The sequence below is a fragment of the Chionomys nivalis genome, chromosome 1 (assembly GCF_950005125.1).
Source record: "Chionomys nivalis chromosome 1, mChiNiv1.1, whole genome shotgun sequence".
Taxonomy (NCBI): domain Eukaryota; kingdom Metazoa; phylum Chordata; class Mammalia; order Rodentia; family Cricetidae; genus Chionomys; species Chionomys nivalis.
In genome coordinates, this window is record NC_080086.1 from 41,642,271 (window position 1) to 41,667,740 (window position 25,470).

Here is a 25,470-nt window from a genome sequence, read left to right on the forward strand (position 1 = left end):
CCAAAGGAGAAGACATAGAAAGACAGTGAGACAATGAGGCCTAATGGAGGGGAAACATAATTCTGCTACCTGGACACACGGCATGCTTAAGATTCTGTTGGAAGTGTATCAGGAGTGCACTGCAAAATGTTCTAGGGAGGCTGAACCCAACAGGGGTCATCTATAGCTTTTCAAACCGGTTCTTGTGTCAAGATGGCTATTGTCAACCTTATTGGAACACAAATAAAAATACCGTCTTTGTAAAATTAAAAAAAAAATCTAAAATAGGCACATACTTAAGTTGTAATTGTGTAAGAATAAGTAAGTAAATGAATAAATAAATAAATAAATGAAATATGTTGCCATATGGTCAGGAACTGGCAGAAAAGAGGTACTGAAAATAACTAGAAGGATTTTTCTGTTCCCCCTCCTAGATGTAAAGAAATTTTTTTTCTTACAAGATAAAGGAGAGGGGCGGGGAAGGGAGTAGAGGGGGAAGGGGGCTGAAGGGGAAGAGAGGAGTGGCGCAAAGATGGAATTGAAGCCAAGCTAACCACAGACAGGAAGTCTCCCCTGCGTCTCTTTATGAGTGAGACAACTCACTGACTCCCTATAACCTAAAAAGGAGTAGTGTTACTTCAAAAAAAATGTATAGTTTTTCCCCAAAGAAACTGAGAAAAAAATACATTTCTGCGAAAGAAGAGCTGCAATGTAGCTCAACTGGAAGGAGCTGCATAGAGCCATGGGTTCAATTCCCTGCACTCCCAAAGGAGAAAAGGAAAGAGAGGGACGGGGTGATCCGGCTAAGCCAGACAAATAGTTCATCAACCCAACAGAACTGTGCAAGGCCCAGTGCCTCTGTGTGGGATGTTCCCTTGCTATTACCAATCTATCAGCTATTAGGCTGCACCTTACCAACCCACCTGCATTGCCCTTTCTATGCCCTTTTAGAGTTAGCTTTCCTTTAAAAAACGTTTTTTGTTTTTTGTTAATGTTTTGGGGACAGCTGTGCATGTGAGTCACAGAGGCATGTAGAGGTCAGAGGACAACTCCTTGAGTCTCCTCAGTTCTCTTTCTCCTCCCTCCAAGTAGGTTCTAGAGGGTCAAACTCAAGTAGTGTCAAGCGTTTTTACTGGCTGAGCCATCTCAACAGCCCTTAGCTTCTCTTTTAGAACCTAAGAATCCGCCACTGCTTCCCACCAGAAGGAAAATACACATGCCAGGTGTCCAAGGATGCCCATGTGTAGTGCCTAAACAACGAACAACCCCAATCCACTTCCATCTAAGGGGAGGGAAGCGCCACAGTCACCAACCGGCCTGACTGGGTCAGTGGCAGTGCACACCCTTTAGGGAGGAGGATCTTGGCTGGGTGCTCCGTTCTCTTGGACTTTGAAGTCCACCAGAGTAACCCTGGAACTTCACCTTCCCATGACTCGGAGGCTGGGAGGACTGCCTGACCTTTTGACAGCACCATCACCCCACTAGCTTTTACGATGATACCAAGCAATGACAGTGTCAGTCAATTCGGCGCCTAAGGAACCATCCTTAGGGGATACAGATCGCAAATCTGGGCCAGGCAATACCCATCCCTCCCAACTAGCTCTCCTAGCCTAGGCAGCGGCCCCTGGGAAGGAGAAATACTAACCCCCTACCCCATCCCCTGTGCCCAATTCACAGGACGGCCCCTTTCTCGGAACCCGTGCCTTAATCTTTATATTAAAAAGCCTTGGGTGTGGCGTTCTGATCTGGAGTGGGGAGGGTTCGTTCTGAACCTGCGTTTTCCAAAGGAAGCCTATAGTACTTAGATAGTATGTCCATCTGGAGCAGCGGCATGCCTTGCCACTGTGACTGTCCCTTCCGGTCTCTAGCCCTCAGTTTCCCCATCTGCAATAGAGAATGACAGGGACAGCTGTCCTGAAGTTTGGAGAGTCCAGGAGAATCAAGAGGGAACCTCGGACTTCGGCGGGCCTTAAAGACCCTGGTATCCCTTCGGGGACCCGGAGGGGCGGAAGGCGGCGCGCGGTGCATCCGGCAGGCTACTCACGGGTCCCCGCGGTCCGGCCCCCGGCCGCGGCAGTATATGGGGTTGAGCTCGTCCTGCGGAAAGGCGTGCGCCATGTAGTTGTCGTAGCCGAAGACGAACATGCCCCGTGCCAGGTCGCGCATCTGGGCACGCAACTGCGGCGGGAAGGCGCTGCTGTAGCGCCGCTCGTACTCGTCCGGGCCGCAGCCACGGCCGCCCAGAGCGTAGCCCCAGTGCGCCTGGCCGCACATGCCCGGCCCCGGCTCCCGCGGGGTCTCGAGCCGCCCCTCCGGCCCGCGCTTTGGCCGATGCAGCCAGGCCGGGCCTTCCGGCGGACCCACCGGCTCCGAGCCGTCGGGGTCCCTCAAACGCTGGAAGCCGAAGGGGAGCGGAAAGCGCTGGTAGAAGCCCATGCTGGGCCCCAGCCCGAAGAACAGCCAGAGCACCGCGTGGAGGCCGAGGCGTAGCAGCACCAGTCCCAGGACGAGCGCTCGCCATTGCATTGTCGAGCGACCGCCGCGGGCATTATTTTGAAGCGCCGGGAGCGTCTCTAGCCGACCGCCGCCCCGCGCGTCCACCCGGATCCCGCTCACTTCCCCTTTAAGGAACTCCCTCGTGACGCACCAGGAACTGGCCCATTGTCCCCCGCCCCGCGGCCCGGCCCGGCCCGCCAGGCCCCCACGTTCGCCCACCGGACGCCCGGGATTGGCCTCGCACGGGCCCGGCCTCGAGGGGCGCGGTCGGGGACTCCCTCCCGCCCTATAGGTCGCCGGGGCCACAAGGCTCCGCCCCGCCGCCGGGACCACGCCCCCAGGGCGGACCCGATTCAGGTCGGGCTGGCGTGGCGAGTTTAGGTCGCGCAAGCGTTTGGGGAGAGAACTTCCAACCAATGGGAGCGCAACACAGGAGTTCCACGCGAGGTCACAGCCGCGGCCCCTGACCCGCCCTTTTTCGGGTAAATGATACCCCGGGGTGGAATGTTTGTTGATCTTAAGTTGGTAGGGAGAAAGTCCCTCCAGGTCTGGGGTAGAAGGGGTGAGAAAGTTAAGGGCCTGGGCCATTAAGCAAAGGAGGTACCTGCGCATATCCAGGAAAGGATTTTAACTTGGGTGGGAGTGGGTCTTCCTATGCCTGGCTCAGACTATGCTATTTAATACCCCATCCTGTTTGTTTTATCGGAAAGCCTTGATACTTCTAAAATACTCCGAGACCCCACCCTATCCCTCAGGGCGGAGGTGGGACTAACACCAAATCATTTTCATCAGAACTATTTAAACATCCTTCCCAGATCCTCCCATAGTGCAAGGCAGCGGCGACCTCAGAAATGTAGGACAGATTTTGGATATAATCCCTTTAATTCCTAATTCCTATAATTAAGCAGGTTACAGATTTTATCTCTTGAGGGCTGTGACTTTCGTGTAAGGATTCAAAACTTGGAGCACCTATCAGATTTCCCTTCCCTAAGTTTACACCGCATATCTATCAAACTTAAAAAGTAGGGGAAGCAACCAAGTCAGTGATGTATGTCATCAACAATCAAGGAAGTAATGGAGAGGATTTGGGTAAGTTGTGTGTGTGACGTTCTTATTCCAAAGGAGCTCCTGCGACGCGCGATAGGGTACAACACAGCAGCCAGCGAACAGTCAAGTTCTTCAGGTTAGAGTTTATTTTGGGAGAGAAAAAGGCCCAAGCAGTAAACCAAAACGGGAGGGGGGTGCCTGGGGAGGCTTCCGGAAGTCCAACTACAGCTCTTGACCCTGGTCTATTAGTCTGCCTCCCTGGAGACAAACTGCATGTGAACATTAAGATATGCTTTGTGCAAATTTTAGCTTAAACTTATGTTGCAGTCTAGTCAGCTGTCAGCCACACTGTTGACAGAGCCTGTTCTCACATTACAGAAAAGCCCTAATTTTAAAAAATCAATCTAAAAACTAGAGAAAACCAGCCAACAGCATATGAAGATGCTTTTCATGGGACAACTGACAACAGGTACCAGTAGGTTTTTGGGACACTATCACGTATTTCCACTTGTATCTTCAGAAACCCCCGAAAGTGGAATTATCTGTTACTGGCCCTTTAGGACTTCTCAGACTGAATGTAGCTGATGAAACTGAAACATCTGTATCTAGTCAGAAAAATCTATCCTTCAAAACAATTCTGAAGCCTGTTTCAAAAAACAAAACCAAAAAAAAAAAAAAAAAAAATCTGAGACAGGCAGGGTGCACACCTTTAATCCCAGACTGGGGAGGCAGAGGCAAGTGGATCTCTGAGTTTGAGGCCAGCGTGATCTACAAGTGCTAGTCCCAGGTCAGGCTCCAAAGCTACAGAGAAACCCCATTGTCTTGGTGTGGGGGGGACAGAGTGGGAGATGGGGTGGGAGGAGATGGACACTTCTGAGACAGGATCTGACTGTAGCCCCAGTGTGACTCCAAGTTGTGATCCTCCACCCTCAGCTTCCAAATGCTGATATTATAAGTTTGAACCATCATACCTAGCTAATAAAACAATTATTCAGGAAAAAGTTTGACAGATTTTTCCAAATCCATTCTCACAAGAGCATCATGGTCTGAAAAAGCAGTTTCTTTCACTTTAAGAACAGTGCAGCTCCCAAGAGACAGCTGAGAATCCAGTCAGAATCTTGCCTGAGAAACCTTACTAAGCTAGTTTCTGCACCTGTTTCCTCAGCTGCAAAAAGAAAAAAAAAATCCCCATTTTAAGATAAGTACCTACCAGAAACTCTAATACACTCACATTAAAACACTTAAAACAGTACTATATCCACAGATGACCCTGTCAATGAGATTGTATTTTGCAAGAATAAGAAACTGGTATGTCACCAGGCAGCGGTTACCCTTATGTGGGTGGGACTAAGATAATGTCTTGTAAAAACAAGTGACTTTATCTATAAAAGGCTAATTTATTCAGCCAGCTATGGAACCTCACACTTTGAATTCCAGTACTTGAGAGTCAGAGGTAGGCAGATTCCTGTGCGTTCCTCCAGGCAGCCTGGTCTTTATATCAGGAAGTTGGGGCTACATAGTGAAACATTCTCAAGGGGAAAAAAAAAGCTAATTTTAAAAAAATTGTAATGGGGATGGAGGAGGGATAACTGGGCACAGCAGCACATGCCTAAAGGCCTTCTCAGGATGTTACAGCAGGAAAAATCCTTTGAGACCAAAAGACTAAGATTAATCTGAGCATCATAGTGAGTCCACTGTCCCCAAAATGAACAAAGGTAGTGAACTTCCTCTGGTTCATCCCCAGCTTTTTATTATCCTGCCACAAAGAGAAATCACCTCAATGTTCAGTCTTTCTGTGAACTGTGGCGAATGGAATGACAGCCAAAAGCACTTAGATGACAAAGGGAGGAGACAATACCACTGCCATTCTCTGTCCCACGTCAAAAGAAAAGGTTCAACTCCCTCCCCCTCCCGTAGTTTGAAAGGAAGTATTTTCTAAGTGTTCTGGGTTTCTCAAAAGCTGAAGTAAATTCTTGCTGAGCCTACAGCAGCTATGAAGTGGTATTATACATTAGTTCTAAACAGCTTAGTCCAAAATTCTTAGTAGGCATGTGTTTCTTCAATGGATACAGAATAAAAAACACCTGCAACTATAAATGCCTTTCCAAATGTAAGTCTGTGTATTTTTAACAGCACTTCTGTCAAATCCAAGTGGTTGCATCATTCTGTAAACTGTGATGACTAGCACTTCACTACATTAAAACAAAATGGGGGGAGGAAGTAAACACGTCTCTATTTTCAAGTACAGGGCACATAAAACACTAACACGGTCACTAGGCAGGTGGGGATTGTGTATGTCTGCTCTAGCTACTATCCAGACCTCTAACCTGCTGGAATCACTGTAAAAAGTTGAGTTAGAAATTCTCATAAAAAAAAAAAAAAAAAAAAAAAAAAAAACACACCCTGGTGGTGGTGCAGGCCTTTAATCCTAGCACTTGCAAGGTGGATCTCTGTGAGTTTTTCTCTTGTCTTGAAAGAGAGAGAGAGATTCTCATTCAATGGACTGGAAAGCTGGGACTTCAGGAACTCAGCAGGGATACCACCAGTTAATGACCAAAAAAAGAAAACAGGGGGGGGGGGGGGGGGTGAGGGCCACTCTGACATTCTTTGCATAATCAGGCTTCATCAGCACATTAAACCAAGACCTCTTCCCCACATTCCTATCACCAACACATGACTGTGAGGTTCAGCAAAATGAGGCTGGGGTATCTTTCTTCCCACCTGATTCCTACTGGGAGAGCTACACTACCTAAGTATGGTAATTTTGTTCTAAAATAGAATTATCCTGAGAGTGGGATATTATTAATGAAATGGTGTAATGGATGACTTCTGATATTGCTCACTGCATTGTCTAGAATGTCAGGAACTTGTTTCCCTAAGAACACCCAAGAAGCATCAATGACAGGGACACCACTTTTATTAATAGCTCAATTTTAAACAAAAATCTGTGGTTATTTACCAACAGGAAACACCTGCTGTGGGCTGCCCACTTGTAGAACGTAGAGGAATCTATTAGGTGACTATTTGTACAACTATTTTTCTTCCCAAGTCTCCTGACTTAAGTGTGCACTGTTGGGGGAAAGACATTCAAGTTTTGATAAAATGTAAATATTTAAGACAACAAACATGATGGTTTCCCCTTAGTCACACATTTTCAGAGTAAAGCACTTGGCCAACAGGATGTTACAGATTGGTACCTTCTGTATCTCATTTAAGCTTCCACCCTCTAGACTTTCTGAGAGGCTGTAATTACCAAATCAACCTGATTCAACTGTAGATGCCAAAGGAAATCACTTTCTCAGTCAAAAATAAAGCACACTAAAACAGCCATCGTCCAAAGCATCCAATTTACATATCATAGTCAAAAAGACTAATTTCAGAAGTCTGTTATTTTAGCCACATACCATCATTCAAGATTTAAGGAAGCACTCAAGATTTAAGGAAGGAGGATGGTGAGTTTGAGTCCAGCCTGGTTTGCAAAGCAAAACCTTGTCTCAAAACAAAACATTTTAAAATAATAAACTCTCCATTTCTGAACCAAGCTAAATGTGTACTTTGAATGTCTTCCCCAGTCCCATCCAGACTCGCATTCCTTGTTACATCAATTTCACAAAATAGTAAAATGTTGTGGTAGATATGCCAAATCATGCACCCAATTAGTAATACAGTAATGACAGCCTAACTTAATAAAACCATTTCTACAATGACTCTCATTTTAAAGAAAAAAAAAATATTATTTTACAGTTCAGATAACATGTTAGCAACATGGGCCAAATACCTTACTCTAAAAATGGGGCTTATAGAAAAAAAATCAACATTTTTATTTTTTCATGTGTACGTATGGCTTGTATGCCTATATATGTATATTGTGTGGGAGTATATATATATATATATATATATATATATATATATATATATATATATGCACACTTGGAGCCCAGAGTGTTCTACCTTCTATATTGAGGCAGTGTCTCTCAGACAGACCCAGATTTCACTTTGCCACTAGTCTAGCGGGACACATGGACACTCTTCTCCTCTCCAGTCCTACGACTACAGTTAGGCTACCACAAAGGCCTAACATCTACTGCTAGGGATCCCAGTTCCAGTTTAGGAGGCAAGTGTTTCACCCATTGAGCCATCCCATGAGAATGAAAATATTTGCATTCTGTAGATGTGTCTTGGAATTTCATTTTCTTAGTTAGGTCTTCAATTTATATATATATATAAAGCTGGGATGTAGCTCTGTGGTTGAGGGCTTTCCTAGAATACGCAAGAGCCTAGGTTCAATCCCTGGCAATGTAAGTTTTTTAGATAAACTGAATAATAAAATTCTTCACTAGCCTACCACCGAAATGTCCTAAATTTGTGGGTAGAAGAGAAAGGATATTGGCTTGGTGGTATCAGAGTGCCTACCTAGCACTGATGAGGCTCGATCCTCAGTGCTCACCCACCAAGTGCCACTACTGTTTATTACTAATAGAATCCTCTTTCAACAAGGGAGGGGACCATAGTACCAATTATGCAGATAATGTAAAAATTTATTCCTAGTTCATCCCACGAACCCGACCGATCCTTTGACAAGTGAGACGACAGCTTCTTTCCAGCACGTGGCCTGTGGAGCCCTTCAAGTAATTCTCTTTCCACTCCATTCCCAAGAGCTGCACCTTTCATCAGGATGCACATTTTAAGGTAAAACTGTCAATGCAACCCTCAAAATGCAAGTTTATTGAATAAAGCTGAGAAGAGCAGTCAACAGACGAAAAATGCATCCACACCTAAATAAAAAAGTTTACGTATTTACAAAGTTCAGTAACTGTTAGGTTTTCACATGCAGAGGTTATGCACAGGAAAATGTTGGTAGTAGCTTTTAGATGTACTGAAATGCTGGAAAGCAATGAAAAGACACACAAACATTTTAAGGTTTAGCTATAGGTCAATTAACAAAAACCTATGCAGTACCACTTAGTTACACATTCTGATTCCAATCCCTCCACTTAGGCACAAGCAAGTCGCCACATTCTTTGAAATGGTTCACAGTGACCATTGTTGGGCTACATGAGCAAGTTTAAATATCCCTTCCTTCAAACCACCCATCCCATCCTCTGGGAAGAGTGCAACATGCTTCCATGAATAAAACAAGAACTGTAAAGCCCAGATTCTACTCAATAAAAATATGAACGAAGAAAACAAGTAGTGTCTGTGCAACACAGTGCAGTTATTTGTACAGAATATTTTTAAGGCCGTGGCAGTCTATAAATTAAACGGTATTCATTAAAAGAACTTACTGTTGACTACACTTGGAGTGCTCAACATAGGTGAGTATGTACTGCCGACATAGTGCTGCTTAACAGAAGAGACAAATCACACACAGTGTGAGGCAACACAGAAGCAGGTGTAACCACAGGGTTTTATCACTACATCAGCATGAGTAACAACTTACAAATGAACCAGTATTAATATGTCCCTTTATGTAAGTGGAGATCGCTAAGCTACAAATGTTCAATATAAGTTTTTGTACAGTTCTGTATGATAGAAGCAAACAATAAACAGCATTGGTTCCTCAGTTCTCTACGTGGCCAATCATTAAACAACCTGTAGACATTGTGCATGATTAGATTAAGCAGGCAGGTCTAGAGTTGTCACAATCAAGACGTCTAATGGCACCAGTGAAAAGAGTGCCAAGCCTCACATTGGTTAAAAAAAAAAAAAAAAAAAAAAATAAGAATTTGTTTCTAAGTATCCTTTGTGCTGAAAGTCAACTTCATGACTAGATATAAAGAGTCAGGAGTTACGGGTGTCATGCAGTAGCACAGGGCGGATGTCTGGAGACAAAGAACAGACATGTGTTCACACAAACTCAGACACGCTTAACGGGTTTATTACACGAGCTGGAATGCTCTAAATTCATGAAAGCTTTTGAAAAAAATCTTTAATTCCCATCCCTTTAAAAAAGTGTGTTAAAAGGGGGAAGAAAACTAATGATCTAGATAGATACAAAAGAGCATGTTGTAACTCTTCCCATCTCCCCAAATGGATCTGGTGACAAAGCAGAATGTTTAAAATTTACCAGGTAGGAAGTCTCCAGTGTAAGGAACCCACTGTGCTGACCTGGTACCTCTGCTAACTCTTGGTAGACCATTAATTCCTACAGTGTAACTCTACATTTCACATGCATGTGCGGGATGAGATAAACATGTTTATATCCCACATGAGTCAGGCTTGAAGTTTTTCTAAATACTGTGTGTGGCACTAGGAAATCCATGCTGCATCAAGTCAGTACCAGTATAAGATACTGGACTCTGTAATGAAATAGGTAGACATTTACTGAAAACCAATACAAAAATCCGGCCCAGAAAGACCAGAAGGGTAATATGCAATTTTCTTACTTTAAGATGGTCAAAATGTGGGTGTTTTTTAAAAAAGGAAAGAGGGCCTCTCCACACGAGACAAGTGTGTGAGGCCTTTTAGTGTGTGCTGACTTTATCATGACAACTCCAGCCGATTTGTTATGAAGAATAGGAATAGACATCTTCAGCAGTGCACATGAGAAAGAAACTCTGAGAAAGGCAATTTCTTGGGTTTAGGAAGGACCATGTTCTGGGAAGTACTTCAGAGGAACGGACAGTAGTTCTAGGATTATAGCCAAGAAGGACTGGAAGACGTCAGAGGATGTCTCAGCTTCTTCGGGATTTTGAGTGTTGAATAAGCCACTGAAGTGTGATATCTAAAGGCAGGGAAAGTGAGAGTTAAGAAATCAGCATTACAAAACTAAACACATAGACAATACTTAAAATGTCCAAGGTGCTAGATCTCTTCTGTATCTGAACTCCATCACCAGGGCTTCAAGAGGGCAATGTGAGAAACTATCAGATACTGAACATGAACTTGTAACAATCAGGATCTAAACAAAACTGCCAAGAAGGCAAAGATATGTATGAAAGGCTCTCTGACCTCAAGATACTTCTAACTATAATAATAAAGATAAAATTATCTGTGCTTTGATGTCACGCAAAGACTGGCAGACTCAGAATGCATGCCCTACTGCAGAACAAGGGGGGCTGCTAAGATGTGGCTCAGGCACATGGAAAATAGGGTTCCCACAAACTCTGACACCTAGGCCACTGCTTTATAACCTGGTCCTTGTTGCATCTGGAGCTGACTAATCATTTCATGAGGTGAACCTATCCCGTGCCTCAGAGAATGGTTTAGAGCATCCATGGCCTTAACAACTATGTGCCAGCCCCACCATGACAACCAAAATGTCTCGAGGGAGTTTTATTCAGCCATAAAGGACAAAATTAAGGCATCTGGACATTCTCTTGTCTCTCTGTCTCTGTCTCTCTCTCTCTCTCTCACACACACACACACACACAAATAAATAAATAAATAAATAAATAAATAAATAAATAAATAAATAAATAAGTACCATAAAAGCAAAGATAAGGGAACTATCTGGGGAAGAGTAAGCCCAGCAGGAATAGGGAAGGGATCAAAAGAGAGGAAGGAATGTGAACAAAGTATGACTTTCGTGCATGCAACTATGATAATGAAACCCATTGCTTCTATACTAAAAATTAATTTTAAAACAATGTCTAAGGGAATGCAAGTATTTGAGTTGTGCTCAGTAAATAAAGTGGTGCTAACAAGTTAGGACTTTATTCTCAAGTCAATAGGAAATTACTAGAAATTTTGAAATAGGGAAGCTATATTAGCTTATTTCAGCAAGCCAACAAGTACAACAGAACAATTTGGAGGGTTGCAATATGCAGATTGACTCCATTCAACTGACACGACAGGACAGAATGGAAACCTGAAGCAAACACAGTATATAGAGAAGCGGGAAGATGCACGACTGGCAGGATCTCATGTGTGACTGCAAGGAGTAGGGAAGAAACGATCTCTGGCCTGGCTAGCCTCAAATTCAGAGACCTCTGCCTCTGCCTCCTAAGCACCAGAACTAAAGACATGCACCACCATGGCCAGACACAACTGGTTTACTTCCCAAGTGATTCACATCCAGAGGATCTGACAGCAGGCATTTCAGTTCTAAAGATCTGAAGAAGAGACGAAACTAACATGGAATCAACAATACAGTCAAAGCTACAGCCGTTCAGGAGAGCCAGAAAAAGTTCAGACTGAGAAGGCAGCTAAGTCAGAGCAATGAACTGCCATCCTGAGTTCTTTAAAATGTACTAACGATCTGAAAGCTATGTGAGAATCCATTCTATGTAGTACTCTTATTCTCCAAGCTTGAAAGATAATTGTAAATTCAGTCTTCCATTTTCCCACTAAAATACATTAGAGAAGATGTAGACCACACATACCAAGTACAGACTAGGGCCAGGAGCCGAACAAAAGTGACTATTCACAGTTGGGAAAACAATGATTTAGTAACTGCTGACACAAGTCTTCTACAACATTTATCACACCAGTGATGTGGGATGTCCTTCTGTATATGTGTTGCTTCATTGATTTATGAATAAAGTTGTTTTGGCCAATGGCTTAGCAGAGCATAGCCAGGTGGGAAATTCAAACAGAGATATAGATAGAGTAGGCAGAGTCAGGGAGATACCATGTAGCTGCCCAAGAAGCAAGAGGTAGCAAACCACAAGCATCATGGAAAAAAATAATATAAATATAATAGAAATGGGTCACATTAAGATATAAGAGCTAGCTTGAAATACACTTGAGTTGTTGGCCAAACAGTATTATAATTAATATAGTTTCTGTGTGATCTTTCAAGTCTGAGTAGTCGGGAAACGAGCAAACAGTCTCCGTATACACAGCAGTGTGAAATCAGAGGAGGAAAGTAAGCTTTAAGTAAAATGACTACATTTTCATATTTAAGAAACTGAAAGAAAAGAAAAACCTTTCTATATTCCACAACCAATGGACAGAGGCTAAGATCCCAAAGACAAGTGAGTCCACAGACTAAACAAAAATGCAGAAGGCAGAGAAGATTCTCTGGAGTCAGTGTCACAGGAGTAAATACTCTCCTCATGTGGTTCCAGGACACCTTCCTGAGATCGAAACACTTCCTGTGCCACATGAAGGGGACAGTAAAACACAGGAAACCATGTGCACTCAAATACTTTTTGAAGCAATTCATGATTAATGCTCAGTTTGAGTCTAGTGAAAGGACAGTGGTGTCCTTAGCCTCAGTAACAATACACACAAAGCCCTCCAATGACTATTAGAGTACCCCAGTGAGCCATGATCAACCTCAAATGCCAATCAATTCTCACCACCACTGCTGAATCCCTTATAGCCTTGAATTAATGAATACAAGACTGACTTTCTCTTATCTCCCCATCCCTACCCCTCTTTTTGAGACAGGATCCTGCTACCAAGTCATAGCTACCCTAGCAGTCACCATATAGCCCAGGTAGACCACAAACTCACAGCAATCCTCCTGCCTTAGCTTCCCAAGAGCCAGGACAACAGGTATCCACTATCATGCCCAGTTAGTTTTGTTGTTGCTGTTGTTCCTTTAGAAAATTATCTGGCTAGTTCTTGAGAGTAATAAAAGATTATTTTTTTCCTCTTAAAGTTTCCCATTTCTACTGAAATTCTACTGAAGAGTATTTGAACCGCACAACATCCTAAAAACTACAGTGAAGAGCAGTCCTGCTTCTACTGACATTCTATGCTAATTCTTGCTGTAAGGACTAAGAGATGTTTAGAAACATCTGTGTCTCTACCCTCTTCCAGTTATGAAAACCAAAAGAAAATGTCTCCATATATTGCCACATGGGTAATAATCCCTCAGTTAAAAATGTGAAGTATAGCTGGGCAATGGTGGCATACACTTTTAATCCCAGCAATTAGGAGGCAGAGGCAGGTGGATTTCTGTGAGTTCGAGACCAGCCTGGTCTACGAGAGCTAATTCCAGAACAGGCTCCAAAGCTACAGAGAAAAAAGTATATTGCCTTAAAAAAGTATATTGAAAAAAAAAGACACCTAGTGAGTCCCTACAACACAAAATCTTTTTCCATAGTACTCTTTTATTCCAAAACCCAGCAGCCATTTCTTACCTATATTATCCTTTTCTTTGCAAGAAATTGAATAGCAGCAAATTTCTCTATCCTGAATAGCTGAGAGATTCCTGTAAGAAACAGAATTGGTGAAAAGGGTGGCAGCTGTCACACTTATCACTCTCTCCTCAGTTTCACTTATTCTCATTAATTACTATGAAAGAATATTTTCCCGCTAAGAAAAGTTTAGAGATTTACTTCTCTGATTGATCCAGTTTATCCATCTAAGAACAAGGTATACTCATTACTGAATAAACAGACGACAGTCTATAATTTACCAACAAGCTTCTCAACATTACTCTTTTTACAACTTACATTTTTTCAATCAGCTGTTTCTCATCCAAGGCATTTGGGAGATCTCTCTTGTTTCCAAGTACTAGTACCTTTAAAAGAAAAGATATTGTGGGTGAATCTTATGTACAAAAAGACCAGAGGCACAATGTATTATCTAAATATTCCAAAACTACTTTCATGTTAACATGCACCTTAATTATGAAGCACACTTGAGAAATAGAAATAAAAAAACATTTATGAGTTTATCCTGGTATTACATAACCTACCTACCATAAAGGCAGTCTCAATTCAGTCTGTGGCCAACTTGCATTTAAAATATTCTAAGATACTCTAGGAACTGAAAGATGGCTCAGCGAGGAAAGGTTGACGACTTGAGTTCAATCCCTAGGACTCACTCACGTGGCAGTTGTAGTCCTCTGACCTCCAAACACAAGTCATGGCACACATACACATGTCCAATGCTTACTTCTCAGCACTAAATAATAGTGAGGCTATGATGTACATTCTGAGACTTCCTAGAAAGTCATAACCAAAATCTAAATATCTTCACAGCTGCAGGTGAGGCTGAGTTTGGTGGGATCTCGAAGTTTGAGGCTGGTCTCATCTATATATTTAGTTCTACTCAGAGCTACTAAAACAAAACAAAACAAAAAAAAAAACACTTCACAACAAAGGGTTTACCTGTGTCATTCAAATGCAAAAAGGGAGACAACTGATTTTTCCCCTAGGTTTTCAGGAGCTAGTACAGTTAATGGCTTCTAGAGGAGGAAGTCAGTTAGTTCTCCTTAAAAGTGTGGCCCCTCTGACCATACTCCAATGGATGGCCCCGACACCCATGAGAATAAACCAACATAAACTAGACTCAGTGGACCATAAAAAAATCTTTTTTAAAGGGGGTACAAATCTGGGTGAGAATAGACTGGGAAGGAGTGAATGGGAAAAGAATAAAATACATTGTGGCTGTGGAATATATTATTTGAAGATGTGTTATATTTGATTATGCTGTGAAACATTTGTTTAATGGTATGAAGGTGTATTGCCTTCTTTTATGTTACATTTGTTTAACTCTGTGAAACTGTGTTACTTTGCCTGTCTAAAACACCTAACTGGTCTAATAAAGAGCTGACCCGCCAAAAGGAAGGCAGGAGAAAGGATAAGGCAGGGCTGGCAGGCAAGGAGAATAAAGAGGAGAAATCTGGGAAGAGGTCTAGGCACAAAAAAAGAAGAGGAGGACATCAGAGGCCAGCCATGCAGCTACATAGATGGGACAATTTAAGAAAAGCTGGCTATAAGCAAGCCAAGTTAAGGCTGCCTGGCTAAGAAAGAAAGAGTGAATGCCATGTATTTATTGGGAGTTGGTGGAGAGCCCCCAAAAGAGCACAAAAGTAAAAAACAATGATAAACTGTATGAGGGCCAGGTATGAAAGCCCATGCTTTTAATACCAGCACTCTGGAGGCAGAGAAAGACAGATCACTCACTCTGAGGCTAGCCTAGAATATACATAGTGAGATCTTTTCCAAAAAATCACACACACACACACACACACACACACACACACACACAAAATTAAATTCTATCTCAAAAGATAGAAATATAGCAAACAAACAAAAAAAAAATAGTAGCTGTGACAGAGAGCACTTCCTTTAAAACATGTGAAAGACTCTCCACAAGACTATCTTGTAAGTGTGGCCTCTAATGTCCCAGCTACAGCTCAGCATGTCACTCAACCCGGTCATTCCCAAGGCTCTGTTTTCTGGAGATGGCTTCCTATTGCCAAAGGGCCTGTGCCTGAACTCTTCCCTACTAACCATCCCATCCTTCACATTTTCACACATATCTTTCAGACCTCCATTCATACTTCATGAACTCAGAGATCCTTCTTCCTTCACCTTGAACTGCATAAATCTTTGCAATTCTTAAGGACTTCTGCACCAGTCTTAACATTGTTTACCAGAGCTGTACTACTAAATATTTTTCCCATATGTATCTTCCCCCCAGAATGCAATATTCCTACCCAACTTCTGCCCATCACTATATCCCCAGCACTGAGCACCGCTCTCACTACATACTACATTACAAGAAAAGGATAGAGAAAAATTTGCCTTCACAGTGCCTACTGATAAATTCTCAGCCTAATAGGAGATATCAATGGACTGTCCTCCCACAGGGTATGCTCAATAGTCCTACATTGTGCCAATATTTTGTAAGTAAGCCATTGGAAATAATTTGTAAACAATTCCCCAAGTTCATAATTTATTATTACATGGATGACATCTTGTTATCTGATTCAAATAAAGATACTTTAGAAAGGATGTTTGAAGAAGTAAAGAAAGTCTTGCCTAGGTGGGGATTACAAATTGTCCCTGAAAAGATTCAAAGAGGAAATTCTATTAATTACGTAGGTTACAGAATAGGGTTAGAGAAAATTAACACGCAGAAGGCACAAATTAGGCGAGACCGGTTAAAGACTCTTAATGACTTCCAAAGATTGTTAGGAGACATTTCTAGTCTACAACCAGCTGTTGGGATAACACCTGATCTAATAGTTCATTTAAACAAAACCGTAGATGGTGATAAAGATTTGAATAGTCCAAGAAAACTGACAGCTGAAGCAGAAAAGGAACTTGACAATGATTGAGGAAAAATTACAGGAGGCACATGTGAACCCAAATCTTAGCTGCATCCTAGTCATATTGCCTTCCAGAGTTTCTCCTACAGGGATTCTAATGCAGAGGGAAGATATTATTTTAGAGTGGATATTTATACCTAATAAACCAAGTAAAAAATTAAAAACTTATGTGGAAAAAGTCTCTGAGTTAATTACAAAAGGTAAGCTGAGACTTCGTCAACTAGCAGGTATAGACCCAGCAGAAATTATAGTGCCTTTTACTACTGAAGAAATAAAAAAGTTATGGGAAGACAATGAGCCATGGCAAAGAGCTTGTGCTAATTTTTTGGGAGAAATTAATAGCAACTATCCCAAAAGTGGTAGACTTAACCTCATAAAGAGAACTTCTTGGATTCTTCCTAGAATTGTACGTGATGCTCCAATAACTGGAGCCCGTACGTTCTATACTGATGCAAATAAATCAGGGAAGGCAGGTTATAAGTCAGATGAATTGAGTAAGGTGGAACAAAGCCCTTATAATTCTGTCCAAAAGGCAGAATTATATGCCATTTTTATGGTGCTAAGGGATTTCAAAGAACCTCTTAATATAGTTACAGATTCACAATATGCAGAAAGAGTTATCTTGCATATTGAAACCGCTGAATTTATACCAGATGACACAGAGTTGACTTCATTGTTTATCCAGGTACAAGACATAATCAGAAATAGGCTTTGTCCAATGTACATAACACACATCAGGTCCCATACAGGTCTGCCGGGTCCTCTAGCACAAGGCAACGCTGAGATTGATCAATTATTGATTGGAAGCATGTTGCAGGCCTCAGAATTTCATAAAAAGCATCATGTCAATAGGAAAGACCTAAAGAAAGAATTTTCCATTACATGGCAACAAGCTAAGGACATTATAAAGAGATATCCTACTTGTTCTTTCTATAATCAAACACCGTTGCCTGCAGGGAGTAACCCAAAGGGCACTAAGAGAAATGAAATCTGGCAGATGGATGTGTCCCACTTTATGGAATTTGGTAAATTAAAATATGTACACCACACCATAGACACGTATTCAGGTTTTCAATGGGCTACTGCCCTGAGCTCAGAAAAGGCTGATTCAGTAATCACACATCTATTGGAAGTTATGGCCATCATGGGAATACCTGCACAAATAAAGACAGACAATGGTCCAGCATATGTATCTAAGAAAATGAAATGCTTTTTTGCTTATTATAATATAAAACACATTACAGGTATACCACATAATCCCACAGGTCAGGAAGTTATAGAAAGATCAAATCGTACTATAAACGTGCTGAACAAACAGAAAAGGACCGAAAATATCCCCAGAAATAGATTACATAATGCTTTATTAACCTTGAATTTTCTTAACACTAATGAGAAAGGAACGACAGCAGCAGAAAGACATTGGATAATGGAAAAGTCTGATGAACTAAATCAACCAACTTATTTCAAAGATGTGCTGACCTCTCAATGGAAGCCAGGAGATGTGCTACGTTGGGGAAGGGGTTTTGCTCTTGTTTCCACAGGAGAAGAAAAATTGTGGATACCATCAAAATTAATAAAGGTTCGATTTGAAGAGGAGAAACCTCTTGGAAAGGAGAAATGACAACTCATCCACAATGATGATATTCATACCGGTGGTAAGAAAAACATATAGAATAGGGGCAGGTTCTGTTCTTATCTCTACAGGAAAACACTCATCTTTGAAAAATTCAAGGGACCCTGGATGTTTGGATACTGACAGATGGAAAAATACCTGCCCAATAGGAACTATCAAGAAAACTGAATAGGTTATGTAAGTAAAATATACAAAACCATATTTCTAAATTTATAGAGCTGGTTTTGAAGTTGGACTCTGGCTCAGTTCCTCTCCAATTCCAAGCCTGTTGGTAAGAGAAAAACCCAGAGTTTCTGGAGTTTCTGTCTCATGTCAAGAACCATGATAGGGGACAGAAAGAAATATGAGTTTAGAAAACATCTTTGCTTTTCTTCATATCTATCATACTTTTCACTGAATATATCTATCGTGCCTTTCATTGAATATATATATGTCTATGTATGTCTATATGATTAATGTTTAAGTTTTTCACAATGAACGATGAGTTTTTCCTGAAGTGACATTTGAAGTTTCCAGGAAGAAGATGGGGCCCCATAACAACTCCACCTGGTTGATATGACGTCATGATACTGATAGCGCTACTACAAGACCTGTTTTGGGTACCAGCTGCACAAGACAGTTCCAACTTGGTTAGCTGAAACGGTGTACATCTTATACAACATTCTGGCCAGACCTGCACAAAATACTCAGAGACTATTTGCAATTTTAAAAGACATTGATCTTGAAATTTAACCATCATTTTACTTTCACAGGATCCCCCAGAAAGAACGTCGCCCCATGACAGCTGGAAGTAACTCTAGAGGACGACGTCCCCTCTCCCTGTAAAGTTTGCCCTTGGGTTTAGGGACATCATTTAGGGGTTGATTATAATTGGTATACAGTTGAGGGTAAGCTCAGGGATCATTTAAAAAAAAAAAAAGAAGGATAATGGGATGATGGGATAATAGATTGGTACTTGTTGGTACTTGTGAGTTATTGTTTTGAGACAAATATATTGGTATCGATTCTTATATATTAATACAAAGTGAAATTATATTGGCTATTGTATGCATGCATGTTTCTACCTCTGTTTAAAACATTTTTTATGTATTGACAAATATTGTGTTGATATATATTGTATATATTTACCATATTGCAGTGTACATTTCTACCTCTGATTAAGATACTTATATATTGTTTGTGTATTGATATATATTTACCATACTGCAATGTATATTTGTACATTGTTTATATTTGGAGATCATTGTCCTCATTTGTTTCACAGTCGTTTATTGTCTTAGTCTTTAAGTTAGATAGGTATTGAGAATTATATAGATCAATAGTATTCTAAGTTTGTCATTTATAATTAGACTAATCAGGTTCTTTAGATACATAGAGATTATACTCAGTATAGATAAATAATCTTCAACCTCTTCAAAGAGCTGTAGAAAATGGCCTTTAATCTAACTCAGAGTTTTGTGGTAGTGAGACACAATTGCTCCTGGCAACACTGCTCTATTCCCAAGAGAATGTTGAGCACCAAAGACACTCCACCTGGAGCCTTTCTTCTTGGCTGAACTGGCCTTTGGGCAAAGAAATGCCCATACCTCAACCACTGACAGAAATACAGAGTATCCGTGAATGGAAAAAACAGGACTGTCATATCCTGCCAAGGGTAAGATAGTTTTGACAAGTTTCTTGACCTTGAAAATGGTATGTCAGTTATGTTAGGCCTTAGCAAAAGTTGGTTGCTTCAAGCTGCAAACGTGACCTTGGGTGATTGCCCAGGTAGCTAGTTGTCTCTGTGATTTGTTGCATGTTTTGGAAGTTGTTTGATTGTACTTCCTAATTACTCAGGTAACATTATTTCCCTTCTCAGATCTTCGATGGGTTGAAGACTATATAAATGTAGTTACTTTCCACTCATGACTTGGCCAAGCTATTTATTATACAAGACCTAAGCTAGTTAGAATAGGATATTTGTACTTATTGTATATAATTTCATAGTAGGTTTAGAACTCTCTTACTTAAACAAAAGGGGGAGGTATTGCAGGAGGTCCTTCCACTCCTCTAGCCAATAGCCGCTGAGATACCAGCCCATTGGGGTGTGGTCTCTCTCCCTTTAAAAAAGGGACCATTTCCCTCCTCGCTCTCTCTTACTTCCTGCTCCGCTTCCGGCGACTAGACTCCCTTCCTGATTGTGCAGAGGGCTGTTGTCTGGGACGGTGATCTGTAAGTTTTTTTCCCCTTTAAATAAATAACCATTACATTAATCATAATTCCAAACTAGCATGAGATTGTTTGTGACTTACGCCTTCGCCTTCATCTGGCGCCCAACGTGGGGCTCGAACCCATGACCCTGAGATTAAGAGTCTCATGCTCTACCGAGTACATCACAAAAAAAGGATAGAGAAAAAAGTCCAATATCCAGGATCCAGCAGTCACAGGGCAAAGGTGACTCAAGTTTGTAAGAACATACTCCAGAACTAGGATTACACTCCAATACACCAGATCTTTAAATCAACAGAGGACTTTTCCAGGTGGCCTGGAACTCACAACAATCCTCCCACCTCAGGCTTATAAGCACAGAACTATAGATAGGCACAAGCAACCACAACCAGGTGAGACAGATGAGTCTTTAAAAGTATTTCAAATAATTCGTTCAATGAGAAAATATCATAAGTAGCAGAGAAAGATCAGGAAGATATATTCAATTTTTCAATTTCATAATGTTGTAGCTAATGTACTCTTACCATTTAAAAAAGAATGGCATTTTACTAATTTCAAATAAAATTAACAGTCCTCTAGACCAACAGGCTCCATACCCAACCAACTGCACATCAAAAACACATGGGAAGCCAGGCAAGAGACTAAGAATTTTAATTCTCGTGCTTGGAAACTAAGGCAAAAAAAAAAAAAAAAAAGCCAGTGGGAGTCCAGCCTGGGCTATGTACGTAGTAAGAAGGCCAGCCTGGTCTATACAGTGAGATCTATCTCAAAAAGCAAATATAAAACTAAGGAAAAATATGGGAAGGGGGACCTGTAACTTCACTGAGAATATACAGCCTTCCTTTTGCCATCATTCCCTAAAGAGTATAGTCAGCAACTATTAAAAAACACATCTGTTGTATTAAGTATCATTAGTAATCTAAATATAATTCAAAGTACATGGAAGAATGTATGTTGTTTGCATGTAAACACTATGCCATTTTCCACAAAGGACGTGAGAAGCCAGGTATGGTGGCAGACTCCTATTATCCCAACACTTAGGAGGCTGAGGCTACAAGATCACAAATCCCAGGTTATATCATAAAGCTTAATCTCAAAAAAAAGGGAGGGGGAAAGAAAAATAGCATAAATTTTCAGATCTCCATACTTGTGGGAAGTAGGGAATCCTAAAACCAATCTCTAGGGATACCGAGATTGGTTCAATGTTAAATATATAATTGCAAATATAAAATATCAGACTCCTCAAACTTACCGGAATTCCTTGTAGCTGTGGTTTATCTAGAAGATTATGGAGTTCATTTCGAGAGGCTTCTATCTTTTCACGATCTGCGGCATCTATCATGTAACTTAAAAACAAAGCCATCTCAACATGCTATCTATGAATCTCAATGAACTACTTATAGATTTTCAATTTTCTTAATATTTACAACACTGAAACTTCTAATCAAAAGAAATTAAGTCCTATATTTAACATAAATAACTACACTATTCAGAGACTAATCAGACAAAAAATAAAAACCCCATGTCAACTTACACAATAGCATTGACTCCTCTGCAATACCGTTCCCACATGCTCCGAAACCGAGGTTGTCCTCCTATGTCCCATATCTTTAATGAAAACAAGGCAATTCTTAATAAGCACATTTGATGAAAGTACTACCGGAAATGGAGAACAGTCACATAGACATATCAAATGTCACAGAAGCAAAGTACTCCCAAAACCTGGAACCCAAAACTCAATCCGTAAAATCTGGCAGCCCCTTCTCAACTTGGAATTCTAAAAATGTAAACTCTAGATCTAAATTCCGCTTGAGCAATGACTTGGTTAAATATAACAATGTGATAGTAACTATTACTCAATATATTTCTAATCATGGATATATATAACTTTAAGATAACAACTTTAACATCTACAAAAGCATGCAACATCCAGACTGGGGTGCCAAGACAAAAAACAGCTCAGGATCTCCTAAACTTTAAGTGTGCCTTTTAAAATTATTCTGTAAGCAACAGACTCAACAACACTCCTTCACTTGAAGTTCTCCATAATAATTTCACTGTTTTGCCTGCTCTATTCAGCACTGTACGACATATGACTCTCCTAAGCTCTGGCTTTCTTTAAAGTAGTTTCCAACTTAAGCACTGACACTGGTAAAATGCATAGAGTCACAGAGTCAACAAAATGAGGAGTGTCATCAGAAAAGCCACAGAGCAGATCTGTCAACAACTGGGTAATATTCACATGGCTCAGGGCTGGGGGCCTAAACTTGTAGGAATTGTAGAATGACAAGAAAAATAAATCCTGCAGTCCAGGAGCTAATAAGAAATTATGATAAAAATGAGTTACACTTTTCCTATTTTATTTTAAACTTTAGACTTAATAATGAAGAAAAAGACCGATTACGATATTTGCTACCACTGAGTACCACCTTTCAATATACAACACTGCTCAGACTAAAGATAGGACTGTTATTTTCTGGAATTTTCAAGATATCTAATGTTACTTCTACTAACCCACATGGTAAGTTGACTTTTCTGGACACTTAACTACATTTCAACTCTTAAACACTTTAACCTATCAGAAAACATAAATAACTGATTTACAGTCTTTGCAACAATCCAACCATTACTAAGTAATTATAAACAGTAGGTAAAACCAGAAGAAAAGAAAATTCAATTAAATCAAGTATAAAGAAAGGGACCGGGTAATGCATGTATGCATGCATCCATAAATACACACATGCATAGAATATGAGAAGCCAACGTACCTTTATTGTGACGTTACCTTTAGTTACTTTCCTCATGTTGAAGCCCACTGTGGGTATCATATCTTCACTGAATTGACCTGACTAAACAAAATAAAATATTTCAAGTTAGATTGATCAATAATAAAGAACCATAACATCATATAATCTTCAAGTATCAATATTGCATTTGTACCTATTTTTCTTTTTTAAAAAAATTCATCTATTTATTTTACAAGCCAGTTGTATCCTCCTCCTACCAACCCCCCCCCCCAATCCCCTCCTCTTTCATCTCCATTCAGGAAAGGGCACAGCTCCTATGAGTATGAAGAAGGGCTATTAAGTATCACCCTCAATTCACTCTCAGGGTTCAGAGAGAATGCTACAGCAAATGAGGGCCTTGGGATCTGAGGGCAAAAAGATTAATCTCTCACTCATTACTTTTTAATGCCAGTTTCTGTTCTTTCTCTATCCTAATTCTCCTGTCCTATATCTAACTTTTCCTAGCTTCTTCTAACTACTTCTTCTATTCTACAAACTTTTCCCCTTTAGGAGCCTTGAAGCGATAAGGAAATTACAAGAGTGATAATCACATTTCCTAGGGTAAGCAATTAAGGAGCTGAACCATTGCCACAGCAACATAAGGACCCAAGGCCATAGAAGCAATACCACAACCATACAGGGGGTGGGGTAGGGGGAAAGCATAGTACCCAATGACAATTTTTAGACACAGGTCTATTGTTAGTAGACTGGCAAGCAAAGAATTGACATGTTTTTCTTAGTAACCTTGGTTGGAGATCTGCAGCTCTGACCTTTTACATAGCTGTAAGGTTTCAAACTTATGATCTATTTACATAAGGCCTCGTTTGAACTTGCTCTGAGGTAAAAGTGAGCTAATTGTGTGCAGTTTGTGTTAGATTGAGGAGAAATTGATTTTTTTTATATTAGTGTGAATAAAAAGGAACAGAGCAGGTTTTTATGTGCCTACAGTCCTTGTGGGATAAATAGATCCAGTTATGAAGCATGTCCCAGTATATATCAAAACTGTGTGTGTGTGTGTGTGTGTGTGTGTGTGTGTGTGTACACTTTATATATGACTCTTCATATATAAAAAGTCAATCTTGTTGACCACCCAGGTATATGTGTCCTGTAGATGGAATATTTTAATGAGATAAACACATAAGCAGTGAAAAAACACCCAGGCTATTCTTAGGGAAGAAAAGAAGTTTTAGAGAAGAGATGAAGAGATTTATGAGAAAAATTACACAGGAGCAGACATTAACTCCATGGCCTTTCCAGGTGGGGCTCCCTATTACAGAGAATCACTCATCTGGTAGATCAGCCTACTGAACACTAGTTATCACCTGCTATATCTTGATGTGAGATGTCCTTCTGCATATGTGTGGCTTTTATTTAGCTGTTTGGGCCAATGGCTTAGCAGAGTAAAGCCAAACAGGAAATTCAAACAGAGATCTATATATGGTCAGAATCAAGAAGATGCCAGGTAGCTGCCGAAGGCGACAGATGTCCTGGAACCTTCCTGGTAGGCCAACGCCTCGTGGCGATACAGATTAATAGAAATGGGTTGATTTATGATGTAAGAGCTAGTTAGGAGGGCTGGAGAGATGGCTCAGAGGTTAAGAGCACTGACTGCTCTTCCAAAGGTCCTGAGTTCAATTCCCAGCAACCACATGGCGGCTCACAACCATCTGTAAGGAGGTCTGGTGCCCTCTTCTGGCCTGCAGGCATACACACAGAATATTGTATACATAATAAATAAATAAATATTTTTTTAAAAAAAAAAGAGCTAGTTAGGAATACACTAGAGTCATTAACCAAGCAATGGTGAAATTAATTTGGGTCAGGATGGCTGGGAAATGAACGAGCAGCCTCCGCCAGCGTGGAGCAACTATCACATAAAAACTGAGAGAGCTTGGGAAGGAATTCAAGACACAAAAGAACAGAGTTAAGCACGGCTTCTTGGTAGTCACATATTTTTTTAAGACAGACTCTATTTGCCGGCAGCGAGCAGGTGTGGCTCCTCTAAGAAAAGGCTTCCTGACTCAGCATTAGCATAAAAAACTGTGTGTGGCTTCTTTTAAAAAAGGTGGCTTCCTAGTTTGGGCTGGCAGCATGAACTCTGGCTCTTTTGTTCACTTAAATGGGGTTTATGAGCAGCATGTTACAAATTGCTTAATGGTAACATAGACCTGCCGTGTTCCTGGAGCTAGGGTGGTGAGCATGGCTCGCAGAGCTGGCTATGAACGAACCTGTGTCATGTTGGACTGGGCAGAGCAAAAAGGCAAAGCAGCCTTAGTCCTAACCACGCCACTTAGCATTAAAAGTGCTCCTGGTCAGAAAATGATTACAGATACACAATAAAAATAGATTCAGACAGAAATAAA

At 40.9% G+C, this 25,470-nt stretch overlaps 2 protein-coding genes across 2 annotated transcripts in view; both read right to left on the reverse strand.

The window, feature by feature from the left end:
• Positions 1 to 2,605, reverse strand: part of Edem1 (ER degradation enhancing alpha-mannosidase like protein 1) — a 30,708-nt gene extending 28,103 nt beyond the window's left edge. Inside the window, exon 1 of the mRNA XM_057784045.1 lies at positions 2,024 to 2,605. Within this exon, the coding sequence (XP_057640028.1) occupies positions 2,024 to 2,505 (482 nt within the window). The 5' untranslated portion in view covers positions 2,506 to 2,605. The remainder of the gene's footprint in view (positions 1 to 2,023) is intronic.
• A 5,622-nt stretch (positions 2,606 to 8,227) lies between these two features.
• The window catches only part of Arl8b (ADP ribosylation factor like GTPase 8B), a 60,336-nt gene continuing 43,093 nt past the window's right edge, over positions 8,228 to 25,470 (reverse strand). The window contains exons 2-7 of the mRNA XM_057780258.1: positions 23,090 to 23,170; positions 21,856 to 21,929; positions 21,574 to 21,667; positions 13,872 to 13,939; positions 13,557 to 13,627; positions 8,228 to 10,246 (exon numbers count right to left, since the gene is read on the reverse strand). Of these exons, the coding sequence (XP_057636241.1) occupies positions 10,197 to 10,246; positions 13,557 to 13,627; positions 13,872 to 13,939; positions 21,574 to 21,667; positions 21,856 to 21,929; positions 23,090 to 23,170 (438 nt within the window). The 3' untranslated portion in view covers positions 8,228 to 10,196. The remainder of the gene's footprint in view (positions 10,247 to 13,556; positions 13,628 to 13,871; positions 13,940 to 21,573; positions 21,668 to 21,855; positions 21,930 to 23,089; positions 23,171 to 25,470) is intronic.